This window comes from Crotalus tigris, unplaced genomic scaffold (genome assembly GCF_016545835.1).
Source record: "Crotalus tigris isolate CLP2741 ecotype Arizona unplaced genomic scaffold, ASM1654583v1 scf7180000018173.423308, whole genome shotgun sequence".
In the NCBI taxonomy this organism is placed as follows: domain Eukaryota; kingdom Metazoa; phylum Chordata; class Lepidosauria; order Squamata; family Viperidae; genus Crotalus; species Crotalus tigris.
Genome location: NW_024096865.1, coordinates 16,402 through 35,440, shown reverse-complemented (window position 1 = coordinate 35,440; position 19,039 = coordinate 16,402). Strand labels below are relative to the sequence as shown.

General features: G+C 38.0%; 1 protein-coding gene across 6 annotated transcripts in view; it reads right to left on the bottom strand.

Moving 5' to 3' along the window:
• The window catches only part of PLCD4 (phospholipase C delta 4), a 34,989-nt gene extending 19,685 nt beyond the window's left edge, over positions 1-15,304 (bottom strand). Inside the window, exons 1-5 of one of the 6 annotated variants that reach the window (XM_039348769.1) lie at positions 9,897-10,433; positions 9,426-9,605; positions 5,154-5,202; positions 3,340-3,402; positions 757-815 (exon numbers count right to left, since the gene is read on the bottom strand). In XM_039348769.1, coding sequence (XP_039204703.1) covers positions 757-815; positions 3,340-3,402; positions 5,154-5,202; positions 9,426-9,480 — 226 coding nt within the window. In that variant the 5' untranslated portion in view covers positions 9,481-9,605; positions 9,897-10,433. Of the gene's footprint in view, positions 1-756; positions 816-3,339; positions 3,403-5,153; positions 5,203-9,425; positions 9,606-9,896; positions 10,434-14,784; positions 14,873-15,178 lie in introns of those variants that run through there. The other 5 variants (XM_039348770.1, XM_039348773.1, XM_039348774.1 and 2 more) reach the window with 5 other exon arrangements.
• Positions 15,305-19,039: the final 3,735 nt, after the last annotated feature.

Below are 19,039 nucleotides of genomic sequence, written 5' to 3'. Positions count from 1 at the left end.
TGTTTCTAGACGGCCTTGTGGAGTTAAGACTGAATGTGTTTCAGCATAGATGGCCACCACAAAATTGTACATTGGCTCCTGGCCGGCCCGGGCCAGGACCAAGGCAGCGGGGGCCGTTCCCTCACTGTTTCCAGGATGGCTTCACGGGCCACATGAAACTACTTTGCGGGCCACATCCAGCCCCCAGGCCTTGTGTTTGACATATCTGGTGTATAGCATCACCTCTTTACACCATATTCTGCACTTCTCCAACACCTGTCAGTTATTAGTTGGGCTGATTCCTCTTCAAAGCCTGGTGTATGGAGGAGAAAACAATTTGGTTTTGGAGAGCAGTGGCCAGGGAGGAGAGAAGAGGGGGGATGCCTATATCCGTTGAGAGTTCTCAATAAATGCTCAGGGATCATCTAACTCTACTAAAACATCAATAAACCACGTCAGATTGTACTTATGATAAAATTGGTATTCTCTTTGGCTTAGTTATAAGGAAACATGTTACTTTGAAGCTGGAACATCTAAGGAAAACTTAAGGCATTTCTCTGGCATTTATTTACCTATTTATTTTAAAAGATTTATGGTATGGTCTGGAATGAGGTGAGATGGTGGCAACATAACCTAACCCTTGGGCCCAGAGAAAGATCGGAAAACAAGTAAATGGTCACATGTAATGGCTACAAGGACTGAATTGATGTGTGGGCCTCATAACTGAGGATGGCTTGCAGGACTGTTAGTTTCTCAGAGCTTCCAGAAAATACTTACGAGGACTGTAGAGAAGTGAAGACATGGCTTTTCCTCCTTTAGCTTGGAAAAATTGACACCTATAACATAAGAAAGTAGAAGCAAAAGAAACAGGGAAAGAAAAAGCAGCAAGTAGAGGACTAGACCGAATACTCTGTTTCTTGACTTTCCAAAAACATCCCAAAAACACTTTTATGGAAAGGAGATATCTGCAGTGGAATCTTATGTACCTTACCTTGGAAATTATTCCCAATAAGGCATACTTCTAACTAGAAAGGTGTAGAAGTTAGTTTTGTTTAGATGCTGGATTCTCCCTTATCTCTCTAACACTATGGTAGCACTTATACATTGAACTACAACTCCTTTTATGACCTTCATGTTCTCTAACTGGGTTGACTATTGATTTTTTAGGAAATAGTTGGTGTTGCAGACCAATAGATTTGGAGGACATCATTTTTGGAAATGGTATAAAGTCACAGATTAGGATGGTGGCTGATTAGGATATTGCAGTAGGACTGGAAAGAGACCCAGGTTCAAATTCACTCAGTCATGGAAATAGATTGGGCGACTTAGGCCAATCTCTCATCCTGATCTATCTCACAAGGGGTACAATTAGAGGAAATATTTATATGACACCTTGAAATCCCAGAGGAAAGGTTGGCATATATTGATCACAGCTAAAGTTGCAAACCATGAGTATAAAAACTGCAACTCACAAACCCTATTTCTATGCACCTATGCACCTTTTACTATTCCAAGCAACAAAAAGTTCCCAAGATAGGATCAGTTCCATCATGAGGACAAATAAACATGTAAATTGATTCTTTGAAAATGTATAAGAAAGGCTGCAAATGCTACTTTTTAAAACAAATAGCATCATTCATTAAATAGTAGCATCAACCCAAAACTAAACCAAACTGAAGCTCAAAAAGGTCCAGCTAACTATAAATTCACACAGATTATTTGTTCAGTCATTAATTATAATTCAGTAATTACAACTGTCCTATTACAAATTCCTGTGTTTAGCAGTAGCCTCCAGAGGCCGTTGAGGAAGATTATGAAGCTTTCAGATAATAGAAGCTGTTTGAATGGAATGGCTAGGTAATTTTAGATCTTAAATCTAATGGTCTCATGGGTGCTTACTATTTCTGTTAACAGTATTTATTAGGTCATATTGTTATAAACACACAACTGATACCATTTTTCTATATCCATAACATGCTGCATGATTTACAAGTGCTTCTATATTCCTGGCATACAAATCTGTTTTCTAGCTCTAGCACCCGAATAAAGTGTTGTTTAATGTTGTACACTACCTGGAATCACTGTGTGCAAGGTGGGTAACCATATAAATCTATTTAAGTAATAAATAAAATAAAGGTGTTTTAAATTCAAGGCATGATCATAATTTCTGCATCACTCTGTGAACATCTAATTCCCACAGCACTGTCTTATGTCTAAGGATATTCATCCACGGAGTAGGTCTGTATTACTATTATCCTTCCCATCTTTCCTATTACTTTCCACTATTGGTATCTTATGATTATATTACTGAGTTTTTGTATGTTCACTGAGAGTTTCTGCACCAGAAATAAATTCCTTGTATGTCCAATCACACTTGACCAATAAAGAATACTGTATTGTACTGTATCTTCTGTAATAAAATAGAGTTGTGAATGCGCCAACACTGGAAGTTTTTAAGAAGAAACTGGACAGCCATTTATCCGAAATGGTATAGGGTTCCTGCCTGAGCAGGGGGTTGGACTAGATGACCTCCAGGGTCCCTTGCAGCTTTATTATTATTATTATTATTATTATTATTATTATTATTATTATTATTATTATTATTATTTTGTGGTGGAAAAAGTGTGTGTGTGTATGTGTGTGTGTGTGTGAGAGAGAGAGAGCGAGCAAAAAGGGAGGACATTTTGCAGCCATGTCAATGCCTGATGGCTCATTTGTTGTTACCCCATCACCAGCTGTTCTTAAGTGACCTTTGATCCTTAAAATTCTTCCTTTTCCAAATTGGCTATCCTGCAGCTGTATGGAGATTACAGTTCCTAAAATAATTAAGCAACACTGGCTGAAAATTCTGAGATCTGTAGTCCCAAAATGTTTGGAGGACATCCATTTGGGCAAAGCTGTTTTAGGAAAACTTTCTCCAGTATGGCCATCACACCGAAGAAAGGTTTTTTTTAATATTATTATTACCATCACACAGGTAGAATAGGGCTTCTATACAAAAAAAAAAAAAATCAGTGCTGAATATCCAAAGTGCCTGTCATGCTGAAGATAACACATCTAGGGGGAATTTCAAGACAGTACTTTCAGGACTCTGCTTCAGAGCACATTAATTAAAGTGCTGTATCCCACTCCTTGAGCGGGTACAAATTGCAACTATCTCATTGCCGGTTTCTAGTCTGTCACAGGAATGCATCTGGCAACAGATGTTGAACTGACAGACTAAAGAAAGCAATTGGTGGTTTTGCTTCCCTCCCTCCAATTACATTATAAGCACAAAGATAGAAAGATGCTGAAATACCCACAACAGAGGAATGGTTGGTGAAAATGACAGAATTTGCAGAGATGGCAAAACTAACTTACTTGACCAGAGGAAAGACAACAATTACAGATGTCAGTAACTGGAAGCCCCTTATGGACTTTTTGCTGAAATAAAACAAAAAGAACATGTGATTTATGGATCTGATTATTATGGAAAGAAGTGAGCAATGATGTAACCTTCGCAAGAGAATAACATATAAACGATCAAAATAGAAAGATCAGAAGCCATTTCCTTGTTTCTTTTTCTCTCCTCTTCTATTTACTTATCACTTTTTATTTTTTACTTTCTATAAATTATTTTTACACTTTATATAAAACTTCTTTAATAAAAGTTAATTGGAAAAAAATACAGATTTAATCACTTGTTAGGCTCCTTGTGTAGCTCTGAATAGGGAGGTGCTATTTCTGAAACAAGAATCTGACAGTCACACCATCAGGAGGGAGGGGCATCATCTGGAGCCAGTACATCAAGAGCTGGCTGAGGAATTCTGGGAGTTGAAGTCCACAAATCTTAAAGTTGCCAAGGTTGAGAACCCCTGATCAAGAGAGAACTTTATTGTTTCATCCCATGATTTTTTTTTCATGGCTACGACTCATCAGCCTGGCTATCTTTGAACTTGAGTTTGTGATGTTTCAGAAGAGTGGTAGATGTGATCAAAAAAAATCTGTCAGATCATAGGTACAGAGGAGAGGCTGTGAAGAAAATTGCAGAATCTTTCTCCTGAGTTCACTCAGGCAATCATTTAAGTATGAGCCAGCAGTGTGCTGCCACCACCAAAAAAACCAATGCAATCCTGGGCTATATTAACAGAGGGATGGAGTCAAAATCACGTGAAGTGTTAGTACCACTATATAATACCTTGGTAAGACCACACTTGGAATATTGCATCCAGTTTTGGTCACCACAATATAAAAAAGATGTTGAGACTCTGGAAAAACTGCAGAAAAGAGCAGCTAAAGTGTTTAGGGGACTGGAAGCTAAAATTTGAAGAACAGTTGGAGGAACTGGAAGATTACAGTTAGGGATCTCAGAAAAGGCAGAAGTGGGATGATTTTACATATCTCTTCATACCGCTAATGTTTTTTTAATGGTAGTTTTACAGAATAAAACAACAGAAATTTAATGAAACAGTGAAGAGATATTCCATTAAATATTGATATAAAACTCAAGTAACATCCCTTAAAACAGAATTACCAAAGAAACTGTCCTTTCACAATGACTTTTATGATCCCCCTAAATGAGAGTTGAAATCTCCAGTTTTGTTTTAATTTTCAAAGAAGAGGATTTGGTGCAGGTTATCAATTTTTTCCCCCCAAAGAAGTCAGTCAAGGGGATCAAGCACTCTGAGCCGACATGTAATATGAGAAAACAAGCACTACTTGTTTCTTTGGCCTGAATGCTACTAAAATGCAAAATACATCTCCAGTGCTCCGACCAGGAGGCCAGCAGTCGTGATTCAGCATACTTTAAAAGCCACAAATCCTATTCTTGCTTTAGAAATTGGGATCTCTTGGGATATTATTATTGTGAGCACTCAACCTGCATGTATGCGCAAATAAGCCTATCAAAGAATGAGTTACAATCCTCGACTTACAACGGTTCATTTAATGACCGTTCAAAGTTACAATGGCACTGAAAAAAATGACCTTTTGACCATTTTTCACACTTAACGATTGTTGCAACATCCCCATGGTCACATAATCAAAATTTGGCGACTGGTTCTTATTTATGACGCTTGCAATGTCCCAGGGCCATGTGATCACTTTTTGAGATGTTCTGTCAAGCAAAGTCAATGGGGAGCCAGATTCACTTAACAACCATGTTACTAAGGTAACAACTGCAAAAACTGTCTCACCTATCAACAGAAGTTTTGGGCTCAATTGTGGTCGTAAGTTCAGAACTACCTGTATAACAGAAGCAAGATTAGATTTCAATGACCACCCATGGAGAGCAAATCTGGGCACATATTGCTAATTTAACGTATCTCATTATTAATAGTGGAGTGGATATCTATCATTCCAAGTTATATAAAGGAGTCAGCTGTCTGCAGTGCTAAATTATCAAGCATCTTTATACTTTAATCTATCCCAGCTGAATGCTCCCTTTCCTAATTGACAGTAGAAGTGGAGAAGAATAGCATTCTATTTCTGGAAGTAAAAGAGATGCTTAATGTTATTCCTTCTTCAAAACCATCACTGTTCCTCTTTAATGCTCTTTGTGATGTTTTGTACCTGCTCGGAGGCATGAATTTAGGTTAAGAAACATCACGTGGTATGCATTTAATGGAGTGATGTGGTAGATTTCTGAGAAGAGCTCCTAGCTTTTGGAACAAATGGTTGTTTCTTTTTGGCACATTTTGCTCAAAATACATGCAGTACTTTCAGAAATTATAGTTTCATCTAAGCTCATTTCTTCCTATTACAAAATCAAGTCCTCAAGGTTATGGACATCCTAGCAAAAGACCTGAAAAAGATTTGAACCTGGCCAGGTACAAGTCTCTGAACATTGGTTCTTTGTGCAAAGTGAGCACTTTAACATAGCTCTAACCTTGGAATTACATGCTATTTCTCACTCAAGCACACACATACTGTACATAACCATTAATGTACATGATGAACATGCATAGGCAAGGGTAGACTCTAGAGCAGCCGTCAGTTTTGGGAAGTTTAAGATATGTGAATTGCAATTCCTAGAATTCCCTAGCCAGCCATGTTGGTTGGAGAATGTTGGGGGTTGAAGTTTGCACACCTTCAAGTTGCCAAGATTGAGAAACACTGCTCTAGAGGTCTGGGATCTATCTGCATAATATTTTGCCAAAGAAGCCCATCAAACTGAATAAGTGGCCCGGAGCACAGTCAAATGGACATTGTTTCTTCAGTGGCAAAAATGACCTGGTGTAGCTGAGTTATTACATTCCACAGATTCTAATACAGTAGCCTACAGAAAAGGATGGGTGGGGGAGTAGATGGATGGATAGATGGATGGATAGAAAGAGGATGGATGGACAGACAGACAGACACCTTTTTCTTATTATAAACAGTTGGGATAAAAACATAGTTGATGATTGCAAAACAATCCAGTAATTCACTAAAATACTCCAGTCTATAATCTAGCTAACTATCATTCGGATATAAAGAAATGAAAAGAAATAGGAAGCAGATCAATTCAAAATGGGATTCCCTGTGATTTCTGCCTTGTTCAAATTACATTTGGTCATTTATAATATTTTAGGCAGTCTATTTCATATACAAAAGTTCTTGGCAGTGTTTTAATTTCATCAAGTAGAGTATAGTGTAGGATACTTATGCGGTAATAAATTTGGTATTCTTCAAGGTATTTTTCCTGCAAGAAACTAACACGACTGAATCTCTCAAACTTATTGTACAATTTACAAATATCAGGAACTTTATTTCTGCCCTCTGTGTGATGTTTTTAAAGGATCATTCTATAAAATTAATCATCTTATGAATGCCAGGATTTCTGTTTTATCATTAACAATGGCTATTCTGCTACTATTAATAACTGTACTTTCTGCATCCAAGATCTCTTGGGCCTCACCATGACAGTACCACCACTATGCATATGTGCATGTGTATGCACAATTTATTCATTTATTATATGCACCCATTTTTTCTCTAGCTGAATATGGGTATAGAGTATATAATTATATAGAAGGAACAAGGTAGGCATTATATCCAGCTCTAAGGTCTGGGTGCCAAATTTAGGATTTGGGTTTTGTTTATTTTAGGTCTATGTTTTATTTTATTTTATTTAGTGTTCTTTTTTTTCTTGTGAGCTTCTAAGAGTTTTGTAATTATATCAGCTATGGTATATACATTTTACATATATTGTATGAGCATTTGGCTACTAACAGAACAATTGTAGCTTACCATATTTCTGGCTAAATTGGTTCCATTGTTCTTACTGTTTAGGAATATTGCACAATAATTACAATGGAATATAAAAACCTGTGAGATAATAAACATATTAGCTTTAAAGTGGCCATCAGATTCTGAAGATTACTGGAATCATTAGTAGTATCTAATGTATAAGAATAGCCTATGATTACAATCTGGATATTACAAGATGCTTTCTTTAAGTTGACCAAAACAAGACTCAAAAGAAATACAGTGGTTTGATTTCCTTTACACCTGCAAGCTGGTGTACCATGCAATTTATGATGGATTAATAGAGACCTTTTTAAAAGAGGCTAACACAATCACATCAAAAATAAACATGATACATTTCTAAATGGCACAATTAGTTTTGGTCACCGCGATGTAAAAAAGATGTTGAGATTCTAGAAAGAGTACAGAGAAGAGCAACAAAGATGATTAGGGGACTGGAGGCTAAAGCATATGAGGAATGGTTGCTGGAATTGGGTATGTCTAGTTTAATGAAGAGAAGGACGAGGGGGGACATGATAGCAGTGTTCTAATATCTCAGGGGTTGCCACAAAGAAGAGGGTGTCAAGCTATTTTCCAAGGTGCCTGAAGGCAGGACAAGAAGCAACGGGTGGAAACTAAGCAAGGAGAGAAGCAACCGAGAACTGAGGAGAAACTTCCTTGACAGTTAGAACACTAAACCAGTGGAACAAACTGCCTCCAGAAGTGGTGAATGCTCCAACACTGGAGGTTTTTAAGAAGAGACTGGACAGCCATTTGTCCGAAATGGTATAGGGTTTCCTACCTGAGCAGGGGGTTGGACTAGATGACCTCCAAGGTCCCTTCCAACTTTACTATTATTACTTAATTATAACTCTTCCTTTCATTAATATGGTTGCCACTCCAATTAAAATAAATGCATTACTCCAGGTCAAGGTCAGCCACAAAATTTTACTGCCTCCTGAAACAAGATGTCATCAACGCTTCATGTATAAAAAGTCAGCAGACAAATTTTACTAACACTGTAGTATCAGGGCAGAATTTCTGACCAAATTTGAAGCCAGGAGGCCACAAAGAGGACACAGAACAGGATGAACGGCGGTCATGGCTGTACCCTCCAGTACTTTCTTACTGCTTTCAGGCTCATTACCTCTGTTACCTGATACAGTACAAATTGGCTCACTCTGCTTCGCTGAAAGGAAAGGGTATGCTAAGCATATAGTCTAAAGAGCCCTTTAGGTCTAATTTACTCACACTAAGCAATACAGTAGACATTTCTTTACATTATCACTGCAGTAACACAAATAGCCCAACTGAATTCACTTCTTCATTACCGTAATTCTGCAATTCCTATCAACCATATGAACGATTGTTCTATGAAAAATAAGTCTTGTACTTTGCTTAGATATAAGCAGGTCCTAAATAACAATACTAATGCTAACTGGAATTTTAGTACAGATTTGTACTACTTTATTACATTGGATTCCAGAACTCTTGTTTCATTATTTAATTGACAATACACAGTAAGCTCTGAAGCTCTTATCTAACAACCAGTTCATAAAGTCAAAGAATTAGAAGGCACTTTTTAGGCCAATCCTTCGCTGAGTGCAGGAATCTAAATTATAGTATTTGTGAGACATTACTAGCTAATGTCTGCATGAATACATCCAGTTAGAATTTATCATCCTGCGTTTTACGATAATAGAGAACTGTCTGCAGTGTTTTTGTATGTGATCCTGAATAGTGTCACAGTACAGTATCACTTTACAATTCAGTCTTCTCTCAAGATTAAACTCTCTTCATTCCCTCTTCTTAGACCTTGGTTTCCAGCTTACTGATAATTGTCACTAGCCTTCTCTGTATTCTCTTCAATTTGTCTCAATTCTTTTTAAAGCAGTCAGAATTGTATGGAAATGTTGAGCTGATCTGACCATTGGAGGCTAAATCGGGCTATCTCTATGAGTTGGAAAATAACCAGAAAATAAATTTATGTTCCAACTTGTCTGACCTGGTTCCTATTAATATTTTGATAAAAGCTTATTTAATTTCTCTACATTGGCACCTTCCATTTATGAACTAGGCATTTATGTCTACAGAGGGTGATTGCCCAAACAGATAAAGAGACAAGGCTAAATTGTAAGAAAAAAGACCCTTTCCCATCATCACCTACAGTACCCCACTCCAATATACAAGTATATTTGTAGATCTCACTAGCTGCAGTCATTAAACTCCTTAAGACTTACTGGATTCAATGGAATTTATATCCAGGACTATTAGCTCGGTCCCTACTAATCTCATCCATTTGATCACTAAAAACAGAAGTCCGACTGCAGCCACCGTTGTATTCCTTCCTTGATTGCCTAGGCCCTAGGCCTTTATATCAGCAACAGTTCTCCTTTCTACCTGGAAAGCAGTCAAGACACCTAACAATAAAAAAAAATGAAAACATACTTAAAACATTGTGAAGGATTTAAAATCATTTGTTCAAATCTAAAAGGCCTGACTCAGGGGGAAAACTTGAAAAATAGAAAGAATGAGGGCTGGACACAATTTTTGAAGGAATGTACTCAGTAACATGGGGAAAGGACCTTAATGGAACTCTTTGGCGAGTAGACTTTCATTATCATTCCACCATGCTCTACTGTGTATGTAAATATTGTCCATATTGATAACTCCTACTTCACTATTAAAAAGAGAAAGAAAACCAGCCTTACTTTTGCATCTGCTCACTCTAGCAACATTATTTCTTATTATGAAGGAAATTTGGCCAACTGATTCTTATATGTACTGTCTAGGCCAGCATGGCTGGCTCAGGAATTCTGGGAGTTGAAGTCCACGAGTCATAAAAGTCTAGTCTGGTCTAGTCCAGGGGTGTCAAACTGCTGGCCTGTGGGCAGTGCCCACTCCAGCTCCGGCAATGCAAAAAAAACTCGCGATACATCGCGACACATAACGTGATGCGGCAAGTTTGACATCCGTGGTCTAGGCCAACTCTGCAATACAAGCCATGAATATGAAGAAAATTGATGTGGTTTTTCTCATGTCAGCAGCAAGCTAATAAGCTTAGGTCAGGTTCTTAGGTTTTTAAAGTTCTGCAGATATCCCCTGCTTTCATAATTGGGCTACTTTTCCCTTCCTCTTCCCCAATAACTTTCTATATAGCCTGAGCTCACCTCAGCTCTATCAGTGCCTCTCAGTCCTCCAAATTGTTCCATGTTAGTAAGAAGGCACTGTTCTTGCTCAAAGCATCTCTACTTAATTGTGGTTGCTATCAGCAAGAGAATGCCACTTTGCTTTAAACTATAAGTGTAAAGCCAAAAATGGGGTAACTGACTATGCTAAAAGGAAACTAAATTCAATCAAAATAGAGTTGGAAGAGACCTTGGAGGTCTTCTAGTCCAGTCCTCTGCTCAAGCAGGAGTCCCTATGTAATTTCAGATAAGTGGCTGTCCAGTCTCTTCTTAAAAACCTCGAATGATGGAGCGCCCACAATTTCTGGTGACAAGCTGTTCCACTGGTTAATTGTCCTCACTGTTAGGAAGTTTCTCCTTAATTCCAGGTTGCTTCTCTCCTTGAGTAGTTTCCATCCATTGTTTCTTGTCTTGCCTTCTGGTGCTTTGGGAAATAAATTGACCGCCTCCTCCTTGTGGCAGCCTCTCAAATATTGGAACACTGCTATCCTGTCCTCCCCTAGTCCTTCTTTTCTTTAGACTGGTCATTCCCAAATCCTGCAACCTTTCTTCATATGTTTTAGTTGCTCTTCTTTGCACTTTTTCCAAGGTCTCAACCTCTTTTTGGTAATATGGTGACCAAAACTGGATGCAGTATTCCAGATGTAGCCTTACTAAGGCTTTATAAAGCGGTACTAATACTTCACGTGATTTTGATTCTATGCCTCTGTTTATACAATCAAGGATTGTATTAGCTTTTTTGGCCGCTGCTGCACACTCCTGACTCATGATCTTAAATTCTTTTGGAGATGGGACAGGACAATAAATCCAAATTAGTAATACTGCAACCTTGTTTCTGAACAAAATTCTACTTCTGCCTATTATAGATTTTCCTTCTACTTTTTCTTATGATGCTCAGGGCATTGTAACATGAAGATCATAACCCACACAATCAGCCCTATTGTTAGGCAAACAGAAAATCAATAATTTAGGTGCCAGATTGTTAAGCATCAATCTCTGACCCTCAGCTTGCACTACTGTAATTACTTGAAGGGAGCACTCCAGAGAAGATCCAGGTGTCTGCTGAGTCAGTTGATCCAGAATCTGAACTAAACTAGGCTTTGAGTCCACCATACATCACAAATGAAGAAGAGGAGTCAAGCCATCCACCCAAAAGAAGGAAAAGAAGAAGGAAAAAAGCATGGCTCAGCCAACTAGTCAAATTGATAGGGATATGAAAAAGTCTTTGTAAATGACTTTTTGTACCAAATAACAATGGATGCTTTTACCTGTCTATGTGCAATTTTTGGGTTACCTGCGACTCTGGAATGGAAATGTACTGTTCTTGGCAGTTTTGGCTCTTCAGATTGTCTGCCAGCATAAGGTCCTACGGCTGCGTTCTATACAGAAACTTTTGCAGGTTTTACTTTGGTAAAAATTTTATGATAGCAGAAAATATTGAGCTTGTTATCATAAGCTGGGTTTATGTTCCTATATGGCAGCAGCACTTGGAAGTGCTCTGGGGGTGTCCTCTAGAATCCATTCACAAAATACAGGCAGCTTTCATGAGTAAATGACATCATTGTTCAGCAACCCCCCCACCTCTTCATCCAGGGGAAAGAAGTAAAAGAGCAGTCCTTGTAGCTACAGTCATATTCCCTAAGGAGGTAATGAATAGGATTTTGCTTCTCTGAGCAGTCAATAAACGTTACTACTGCAAAACAGCTGGGTCCCTCTCTGATTTTCTGTGCAATAAGGGAAAAGATTCCCTCACTCCCAAAATGTAAAAAGATCATTTCGTAACGGTTTGATTCTCAAAACATATTCAGACTTATAAGATATACCCTCATGGATATAAAATTGGGCTTTTCTCTAATGTGTCTCACACTAAGCTTCCCTATAAGCTGAGGGAAATGTATGCTAGGTTGAATTGCCAGAGTGTATATTTAGTTCCCCTCTGGGGTGGTGGTGAAATATAATATCTCATCTCAATCACACAAGAATGAACTGCTTGCTGCCTCTGTGGATACACAGAAAAAAGGGGAGGAGTGTATGTCACCTGATCTTGCATATGTTGGGTTTGGCAGTGGATCATGATAGGATATTCTTCAGATATATTTTGAAAGCTGCTTTGCAGACATGTAACAATTTCTCTTAACTCCCTATCAATCTATATAATTTTTGGGGTTGCTGACCCTCTTACCGATGATTTCTGAAGAGCCTAAAAGCTACTTTGTTGAGCTGCTTCCAGAACAATGTTATCTATTTGTTGCAGCAAAATTAGATACCACCCAGTGAATCACCAATCAGCCACTCACATGTTCACCTGCTTGTTCTGTGAGACCAGATTGAAATAGTCATAATTTGGTTTGCCATGCCACAGAAATGCAGCCATAGAATCATGTAGCATCTAAAAACCTAACATTATTGATCTATTAATATTCATGAGCTGTATATGGCCAGCCCCTATTTGCACCTAACCAAAACCAAATAGGGCCTGGGAATATCTTTTTTTTCTGCCATTTCTGATGATGTTGCTTTTACTTTGCCACCAGCCCACAATTGAGCTAGCCTTAAGTCATCCTTCACTTTACTGAGTATAAAGTATCTTTTCCCTCTTATTCCGGTTTCATTCAGGATGTGTCACATTTGTTTGGTTTTCTCATCCTTTACTTTGGAGTGAAGTCAGGTGTCTGCAATGATTTGAAATAGAGGCCGCTGAGGCATGGTGGGGATTGGCAATGGGAACAGAAATATCAAATCAATACGATTTTCTGCTGACTTAAATATAAGGTCTAAGACTGTAATTAATAGGGAAAAGGCCTTAAATGAATTTTCATTCCGGTAAAAGTAGAAATATATTGCATTTTTTGCTTTTCTAATGACACTAAAAGGAAACTAAGTTACAGCATACAACATTTTGAATGATTGCAGCATAGTGCTGTCATTGCAGTGATAAGTATATGTCAGTGACGGAAAATAGAATCTTGGTTGAATGAAATGGAATTTTGGCAAAAGCGCATTTGGGAACATGCCGAATTAAAAAGCTCTATAGAAGCATGGTGTCCAGTTTTGAAAAATGTTATAGAGTTGCCCTCCAAGAGTGTCTGAGGGAATAGAAACTGCCACAGCACCCATGGCTGTGTTTGACCTTTGGTGGAGCTGTGGATCATACTATGTCCATTCACAAGGCAGACTCCTAACAAAAAGGGCAGGAAAATATTAGAAGGTACTCAAAAATGTTCAGCATCCTGAAAACATCCCTCCACCGCACAATAAATCTGAAAGATACAAACTAAAGGGTGATACTTATTGTCATGTCTACATAAACGATCAGTCTACTGCCAGTAAAATGAGAACAAGAGTTATTTAGGGTTATTGTTAGGTTAAATGCTAATAGTAGAAGTGGCCAACTAAATCAACAATTCTTCTGATGTTAATCATTAAGTTAAACTGAACTTTAAAAATCTCTAAAGATTTTAGAAAGTAAAACTAAGAGTTCTCTCTCTAGACAGAAGTGGGAATTTACAGTTTTCAAGAGATTTGGGGATTAGTGCTAAAGATACCCGGGATTGGGGAAGCACTTAGAAGTTCCTCAACTGCTATATCAAAGAACAACACTTTCTTTGAAAATCCTAGCTGTTGTTTATATATCACCTTTAAAAAACAACTCTCATTAAGTCTCCTTCCTTGAATATATAAACTGAATTCTCAAGGAAAATTCAAAGAGCCTTCTTGGAGTTGGGCAGTCTCAACAAATAATAAAATTAAATCTCCTTTGTTCTTTGTTTTTTTTTTTACTTTTTACTTTCACAAAACATTTCCTATTATCATCACTCTTTTCTTTTCTGCTTAAGGTCTAATTTCTTTAAACTTGCAGGAATATGCAAAGTGATATTACAATTAGCAACTAGTTTAAACATCAATATTTTAGAACATTTTTTTATATAAAACTCTCAGGAAGGTTTTTAAAACGTTTGTGGTGGGGGAGTGGATAAGAATCAAGACTTTTTTTCCACTTTACTAGAATATCAAATATATGCATGCACATACAAAATGCATAAATACAAGCAGAACAAGAATGTAGCCAAAGAGTTCTTCAAAGGGATGGTTATCCAATTCCTTGCAATATTAAAAAAATATTTAAATAAACTGACTCTGTTCCTTTACAGAGTGCTTCATTGTCTCACCGTTTTTGAAATTTTAATGCTCAGATGTTAGAAAGGATATACTTTCAAGAAACAATTTAACCTCTCCAAATATATAACTGCAGCTTTGATTTATCCAGGATTGTCCTTGAGAATCAAAAATCCAGTTAGATGTGCAGCAGAAATGTATGACATTCTACTCTAATCCAAGACTCACAACACACTCTTCCATCTCCAAGTAAACATTTGGTACACTTGAGATTTGCATCTGTAATTATACTTACACACAGGTTCTTAAGCTCATTGATTAGCCTTAACTTCCCTCTTCCAGCTTTGATTTACATTTCCAGTATCTTTTTTTCTGTGCTGCAACTAAGCCATAGAAAATGAAAGAAATTCGTGCCTCTGAAGACATGCAAAGTTTTTTTCCTTAACCAAACTCTATATGTATATACACATTCTCTCTATATATAGAGAGAATTAGACTGAAATCCCTCCAACACCATCCATGCATACTCTTGCTCAGCATCTCTTATTTTAGGAACGCAAGGTTCACTGCCCTGATTTGTCTTCAAGCACTTATTTTTCCTGATCTCCCGCTTTCTTTTTTTTAGACAGCACTGCAGCAAAAGTCTCTCTGTCGCCTAAATACACCAGTCTTTGCATTAAAACTCTTACCAGTGGACAGAGAATCCCAGCTTGGGTGAGTATTGTGTCAAAGTGTCTCTATGCCCTGAGATAGCATGATGGCTTCTCTTTCAAGTATCCTGACTTTGCCCTACCACCTCATCCTGTTGGTACTTGAAACTGCTACTGACGCAGCAATTGCATTGCACACACACTAAAGCTCACAGCAGCTCAGCCGTGCCCAGGGCTTTGCCTCCTCCCTTAAAGGCACAGAGCAAGATGCTCAGCTGTCACTCGGATGTTTGGTAAAATTGATCGGACTTGCATAGGAAGGTGGAGAGGTGAAAAAACTTCTCAGATGGATTAATATGTATGTTAGGGTGAATAATGAAACAGATTGATCCTGGTCTTTGGGACTGTCCTGATACCTAATGTCTCCTTTTTCTCCAGTGACCAACCAGGTTCGTTTGTTCTTATAAAACCTTACCTAACTGTGAAGAATATCACCCAGCTTGTCTGTGCTCTTTTGAGTTGTCATTGCTACAGCATTACACAGAGTCTGAAATTTGAAAAAAAGCCAATCTTGTCTCTTGGAAATACATAATTTAGTTCTGCACAAAAAATATTTGCATTATACCAAGGCTTTCCAACCAGTGGTACGGGTACCACATGTGGTACATTGGCACCTGGCAGGTGGTATGCGACCATTCTAGAAAAGTGGTAGCGGGGGAGGGGAATGAGCTGAACTGGTGGCAGCACCGCACAAACCTGAGTGAAAGATGGCTGGAGCTGCAGGGCTGTCAGGGCTCAGCGGAAGCGCCAGGATCAGTGCTTCTTCGGGGCTGTCAGGGCTCAGTGGAAGCGCCAGGATCAGTTCCAGGCTCCAGCTGGAGCTCGGCGCTGATCCTGGTGCTTCTTCTGAGCCCAAAAGAAGCGCTGATCAGCTGGAATGTTGCAGCATCTCCAGGGTCTTGTGATTTACATTCAGATGCTTGGCAACTGATTCATATTTATGATGGAATCAGTGTCCCAGGGTCATGTGAAGTGACCAAAACCTGCTGCAACCACCCAGCAGACGGAGGGAATAAAACCAAACACCACCCCACCCCACTCCTGCTGCCAATCCTCAACAGAAATGCTCACAACAATGAAAACCTCGGACAGGAGGAAGAGTGCTGCTGGGTGGGCAGGCAGATATCTTGCTCAGCTGTGCCTTGGGGGGCACTTTTTTCAGTGCCATTTTAACTACGAACAGTCACTAAGCGAACTGTTGTAAGTTGAGGACTACCTGTACTTCATCACTTTTTTCTTTTTTTGGGGGGTCATCAAGTTTTTGACACCTTGCTAGGCGACTGGTGATACTCGGATATTGCAATATCCTAAAAGTGGTACAATGGGTGAAAAGGTTGAAAAGCCCTGCATTATACAGTATGTCGATAAGCATGGATTAGAATTTATTTCTTCTTAAAAAAAAAAGATTATCTATAGATGGTGAGAAACTAATGATTTTGTTTTTCTAAACTCACTGGTTCCTTTAATAATTTGTTCTTGTGACTAAGAAAATGACTTGTAGATTAAGAAGGCTTTTGGAAATACTGTAGTACATTTTGATCTATTTTTGGAATGTGACAAATGGCTTATAATTGAAGGAAGTTAAGAAACTCTACTTATCTTCTTCAGTCACAATATGAAGTACATTAATAAGATTTTGTTGGAGAGCAACTGTCCTAGGCAGGAGAAGGATTCAAGAGGGGAATTAGCCTAGATTCCTTATGTAAATACAAGAGGGCAAGGTCTGACACCCCTCTCTCCAAATGCCTATGGACCTTATCTAGGTTTTTTCCAGGTGAAAACTACCAGTCCGGGGAGATTCTTGTGAAATAGGCATAGAACAATAAAGTAGTTAGATTGAACTCTGCATGTGAGTCAGGTTGTTCGCTCCTGACATATTTTCTTTCCTAAACTAAAACAAGCACTTTTTCCTTCTGATAATCTGTATACATCAAATTTATTAGAACGCTTCTTGTACTTTAAATCAAAAGTTAGGTGGTTTTTTTTAAGACTTAAGTGTTAAAAATAACATATACCCCCTTATTGCTTCCTCTTTGCCTCGTAAATTATTATCTTGTAGAACCCCTTTTCATGAGCTTCATCTCAGTACACAGTAGTTCATTTTACTTCAACTTATTTAACTGAGATATTAAAAGTTTCTCCAATGGGAAATTAAATTTAACCTTTTATTTAGGAAATATATATATATGTCCACCCAAGTCGTATAATTATGGCTCTTGGCAGTGTATGTCAATAAAACAACACCAAAAATTCAACTATCACATAATCTTGAGGATTTTGTGTGGAAAATAGGGCAAAATAGGGATGTTTGCCAACTTGAGTTACTTATAAAATAATAAAGGTGGGTCAAAAATGTAATAATAATAGTTAATATCAGTGTAATGAAATATATGAATAGGTTCCCAGATCTCAGATGTAGATCCTTTGGGAATGGAACTAGCTCTTCCGTCTTGGTCAGCCAAAATAAGGAGTCCATAGTTGAACTAAGTGACTCAATAATACAGATGCAGTAATGTGTTGGGGAAACTAAATTTATCTCTCAGAGTTAGCTTTGGGTCAACAATTGTAATTGATGTCACAAGCAGAATGAAAGCAATTATTAGCAGTAGGCTGAGCATATGTTTATAAGAAATAAGAATTCAGAGGATTAATTGAATGATCTCAGACACCAGAGGTCAAACACATTTAAAGTTTTGTTGTTGTTAATTGCGAAGTCGTGTCCGACCCATCGTGACCCCATGGACAATGTTCCTGTCCTCTACCATCTTCTGGAGTCCATTTAAGTCCTACTGCTTCACTGACTCTATCCAGCCATCTCATTCTCTGTTATTTATACCTAAAATGTAAGTGCCTCTTTGTATGTCTTGAGAGACTGGATGCAACCTACCAGACAGCATCTGATTTAAAATAAAATACAAAAAGATAGTATTTGAATTATATGTGAATTATGAATATATGAATGGACTTGTTCTCAGAATAGGAAAATAAACAGGAATTGCTTAAAATCTAGAATACAACGGGCAACAGAATGTGTAGTGGATAAAGGGTGAGGATTTGGACTTGGACCTGGTTTATTTCAGCTTGAGCCTTGAATAAATCATCAGATCTGTGTAAAGAAAATTCAGGTAGCATGTACTATATGATGACTAGAAGGACTGTACCATAAGTATAAATCAATGTCTCTTTATACATTTATTTTTTTAAGTCAAAAATATGACTGGTCTATTTGAAGTCATTGGTTTCTATCCTTGTGTGCTGAAAGGATGACAGAGGATGAACCCTGCTGCTAGGCACAAAACGTTGTTATCCACTGCTATGACTTGGGTTACAAATTACATTCAGCCCTATTTAAAATACATTAAAAATGAATCAGTACAATTACAAAATATTGTTCATTTTAAAATACGTGTCTGTCTTGTTGTAGATTCAAATAGCGCCTTGTGCTGAGTGTTAGCCTTATCGTGTTTTAGCTAAATATGAATATTTTACGTGGACAGCATTTTATAAGCTAGTTTTGTTTTATAGTGCTCTTGGCAAAGGAACGTTCCAAAATGTGATGGGATTTTATACAAAACATTTTCTCTTGGCCTTTGAGGTTTCTCCCACTGCTGCCATTGAAAAGCCTGTCTTTTTCTTACACTTGTTTGCCAGATGATAGTTCAAACAAGGGGAAGCTTTCTGCCCCATCTATGAGGAGACAGTCTTTTAAAGCAAAAAGAAGCAGGATTAGTCTAAAAGACAAATCACCTCAGAGTGACTAATCAGAGTTAGACAATATGGGGACCTTGGCAACTTTAGGACATGTGGACTCCAAGTTCCAGAATTGTTATCACCTCAAAG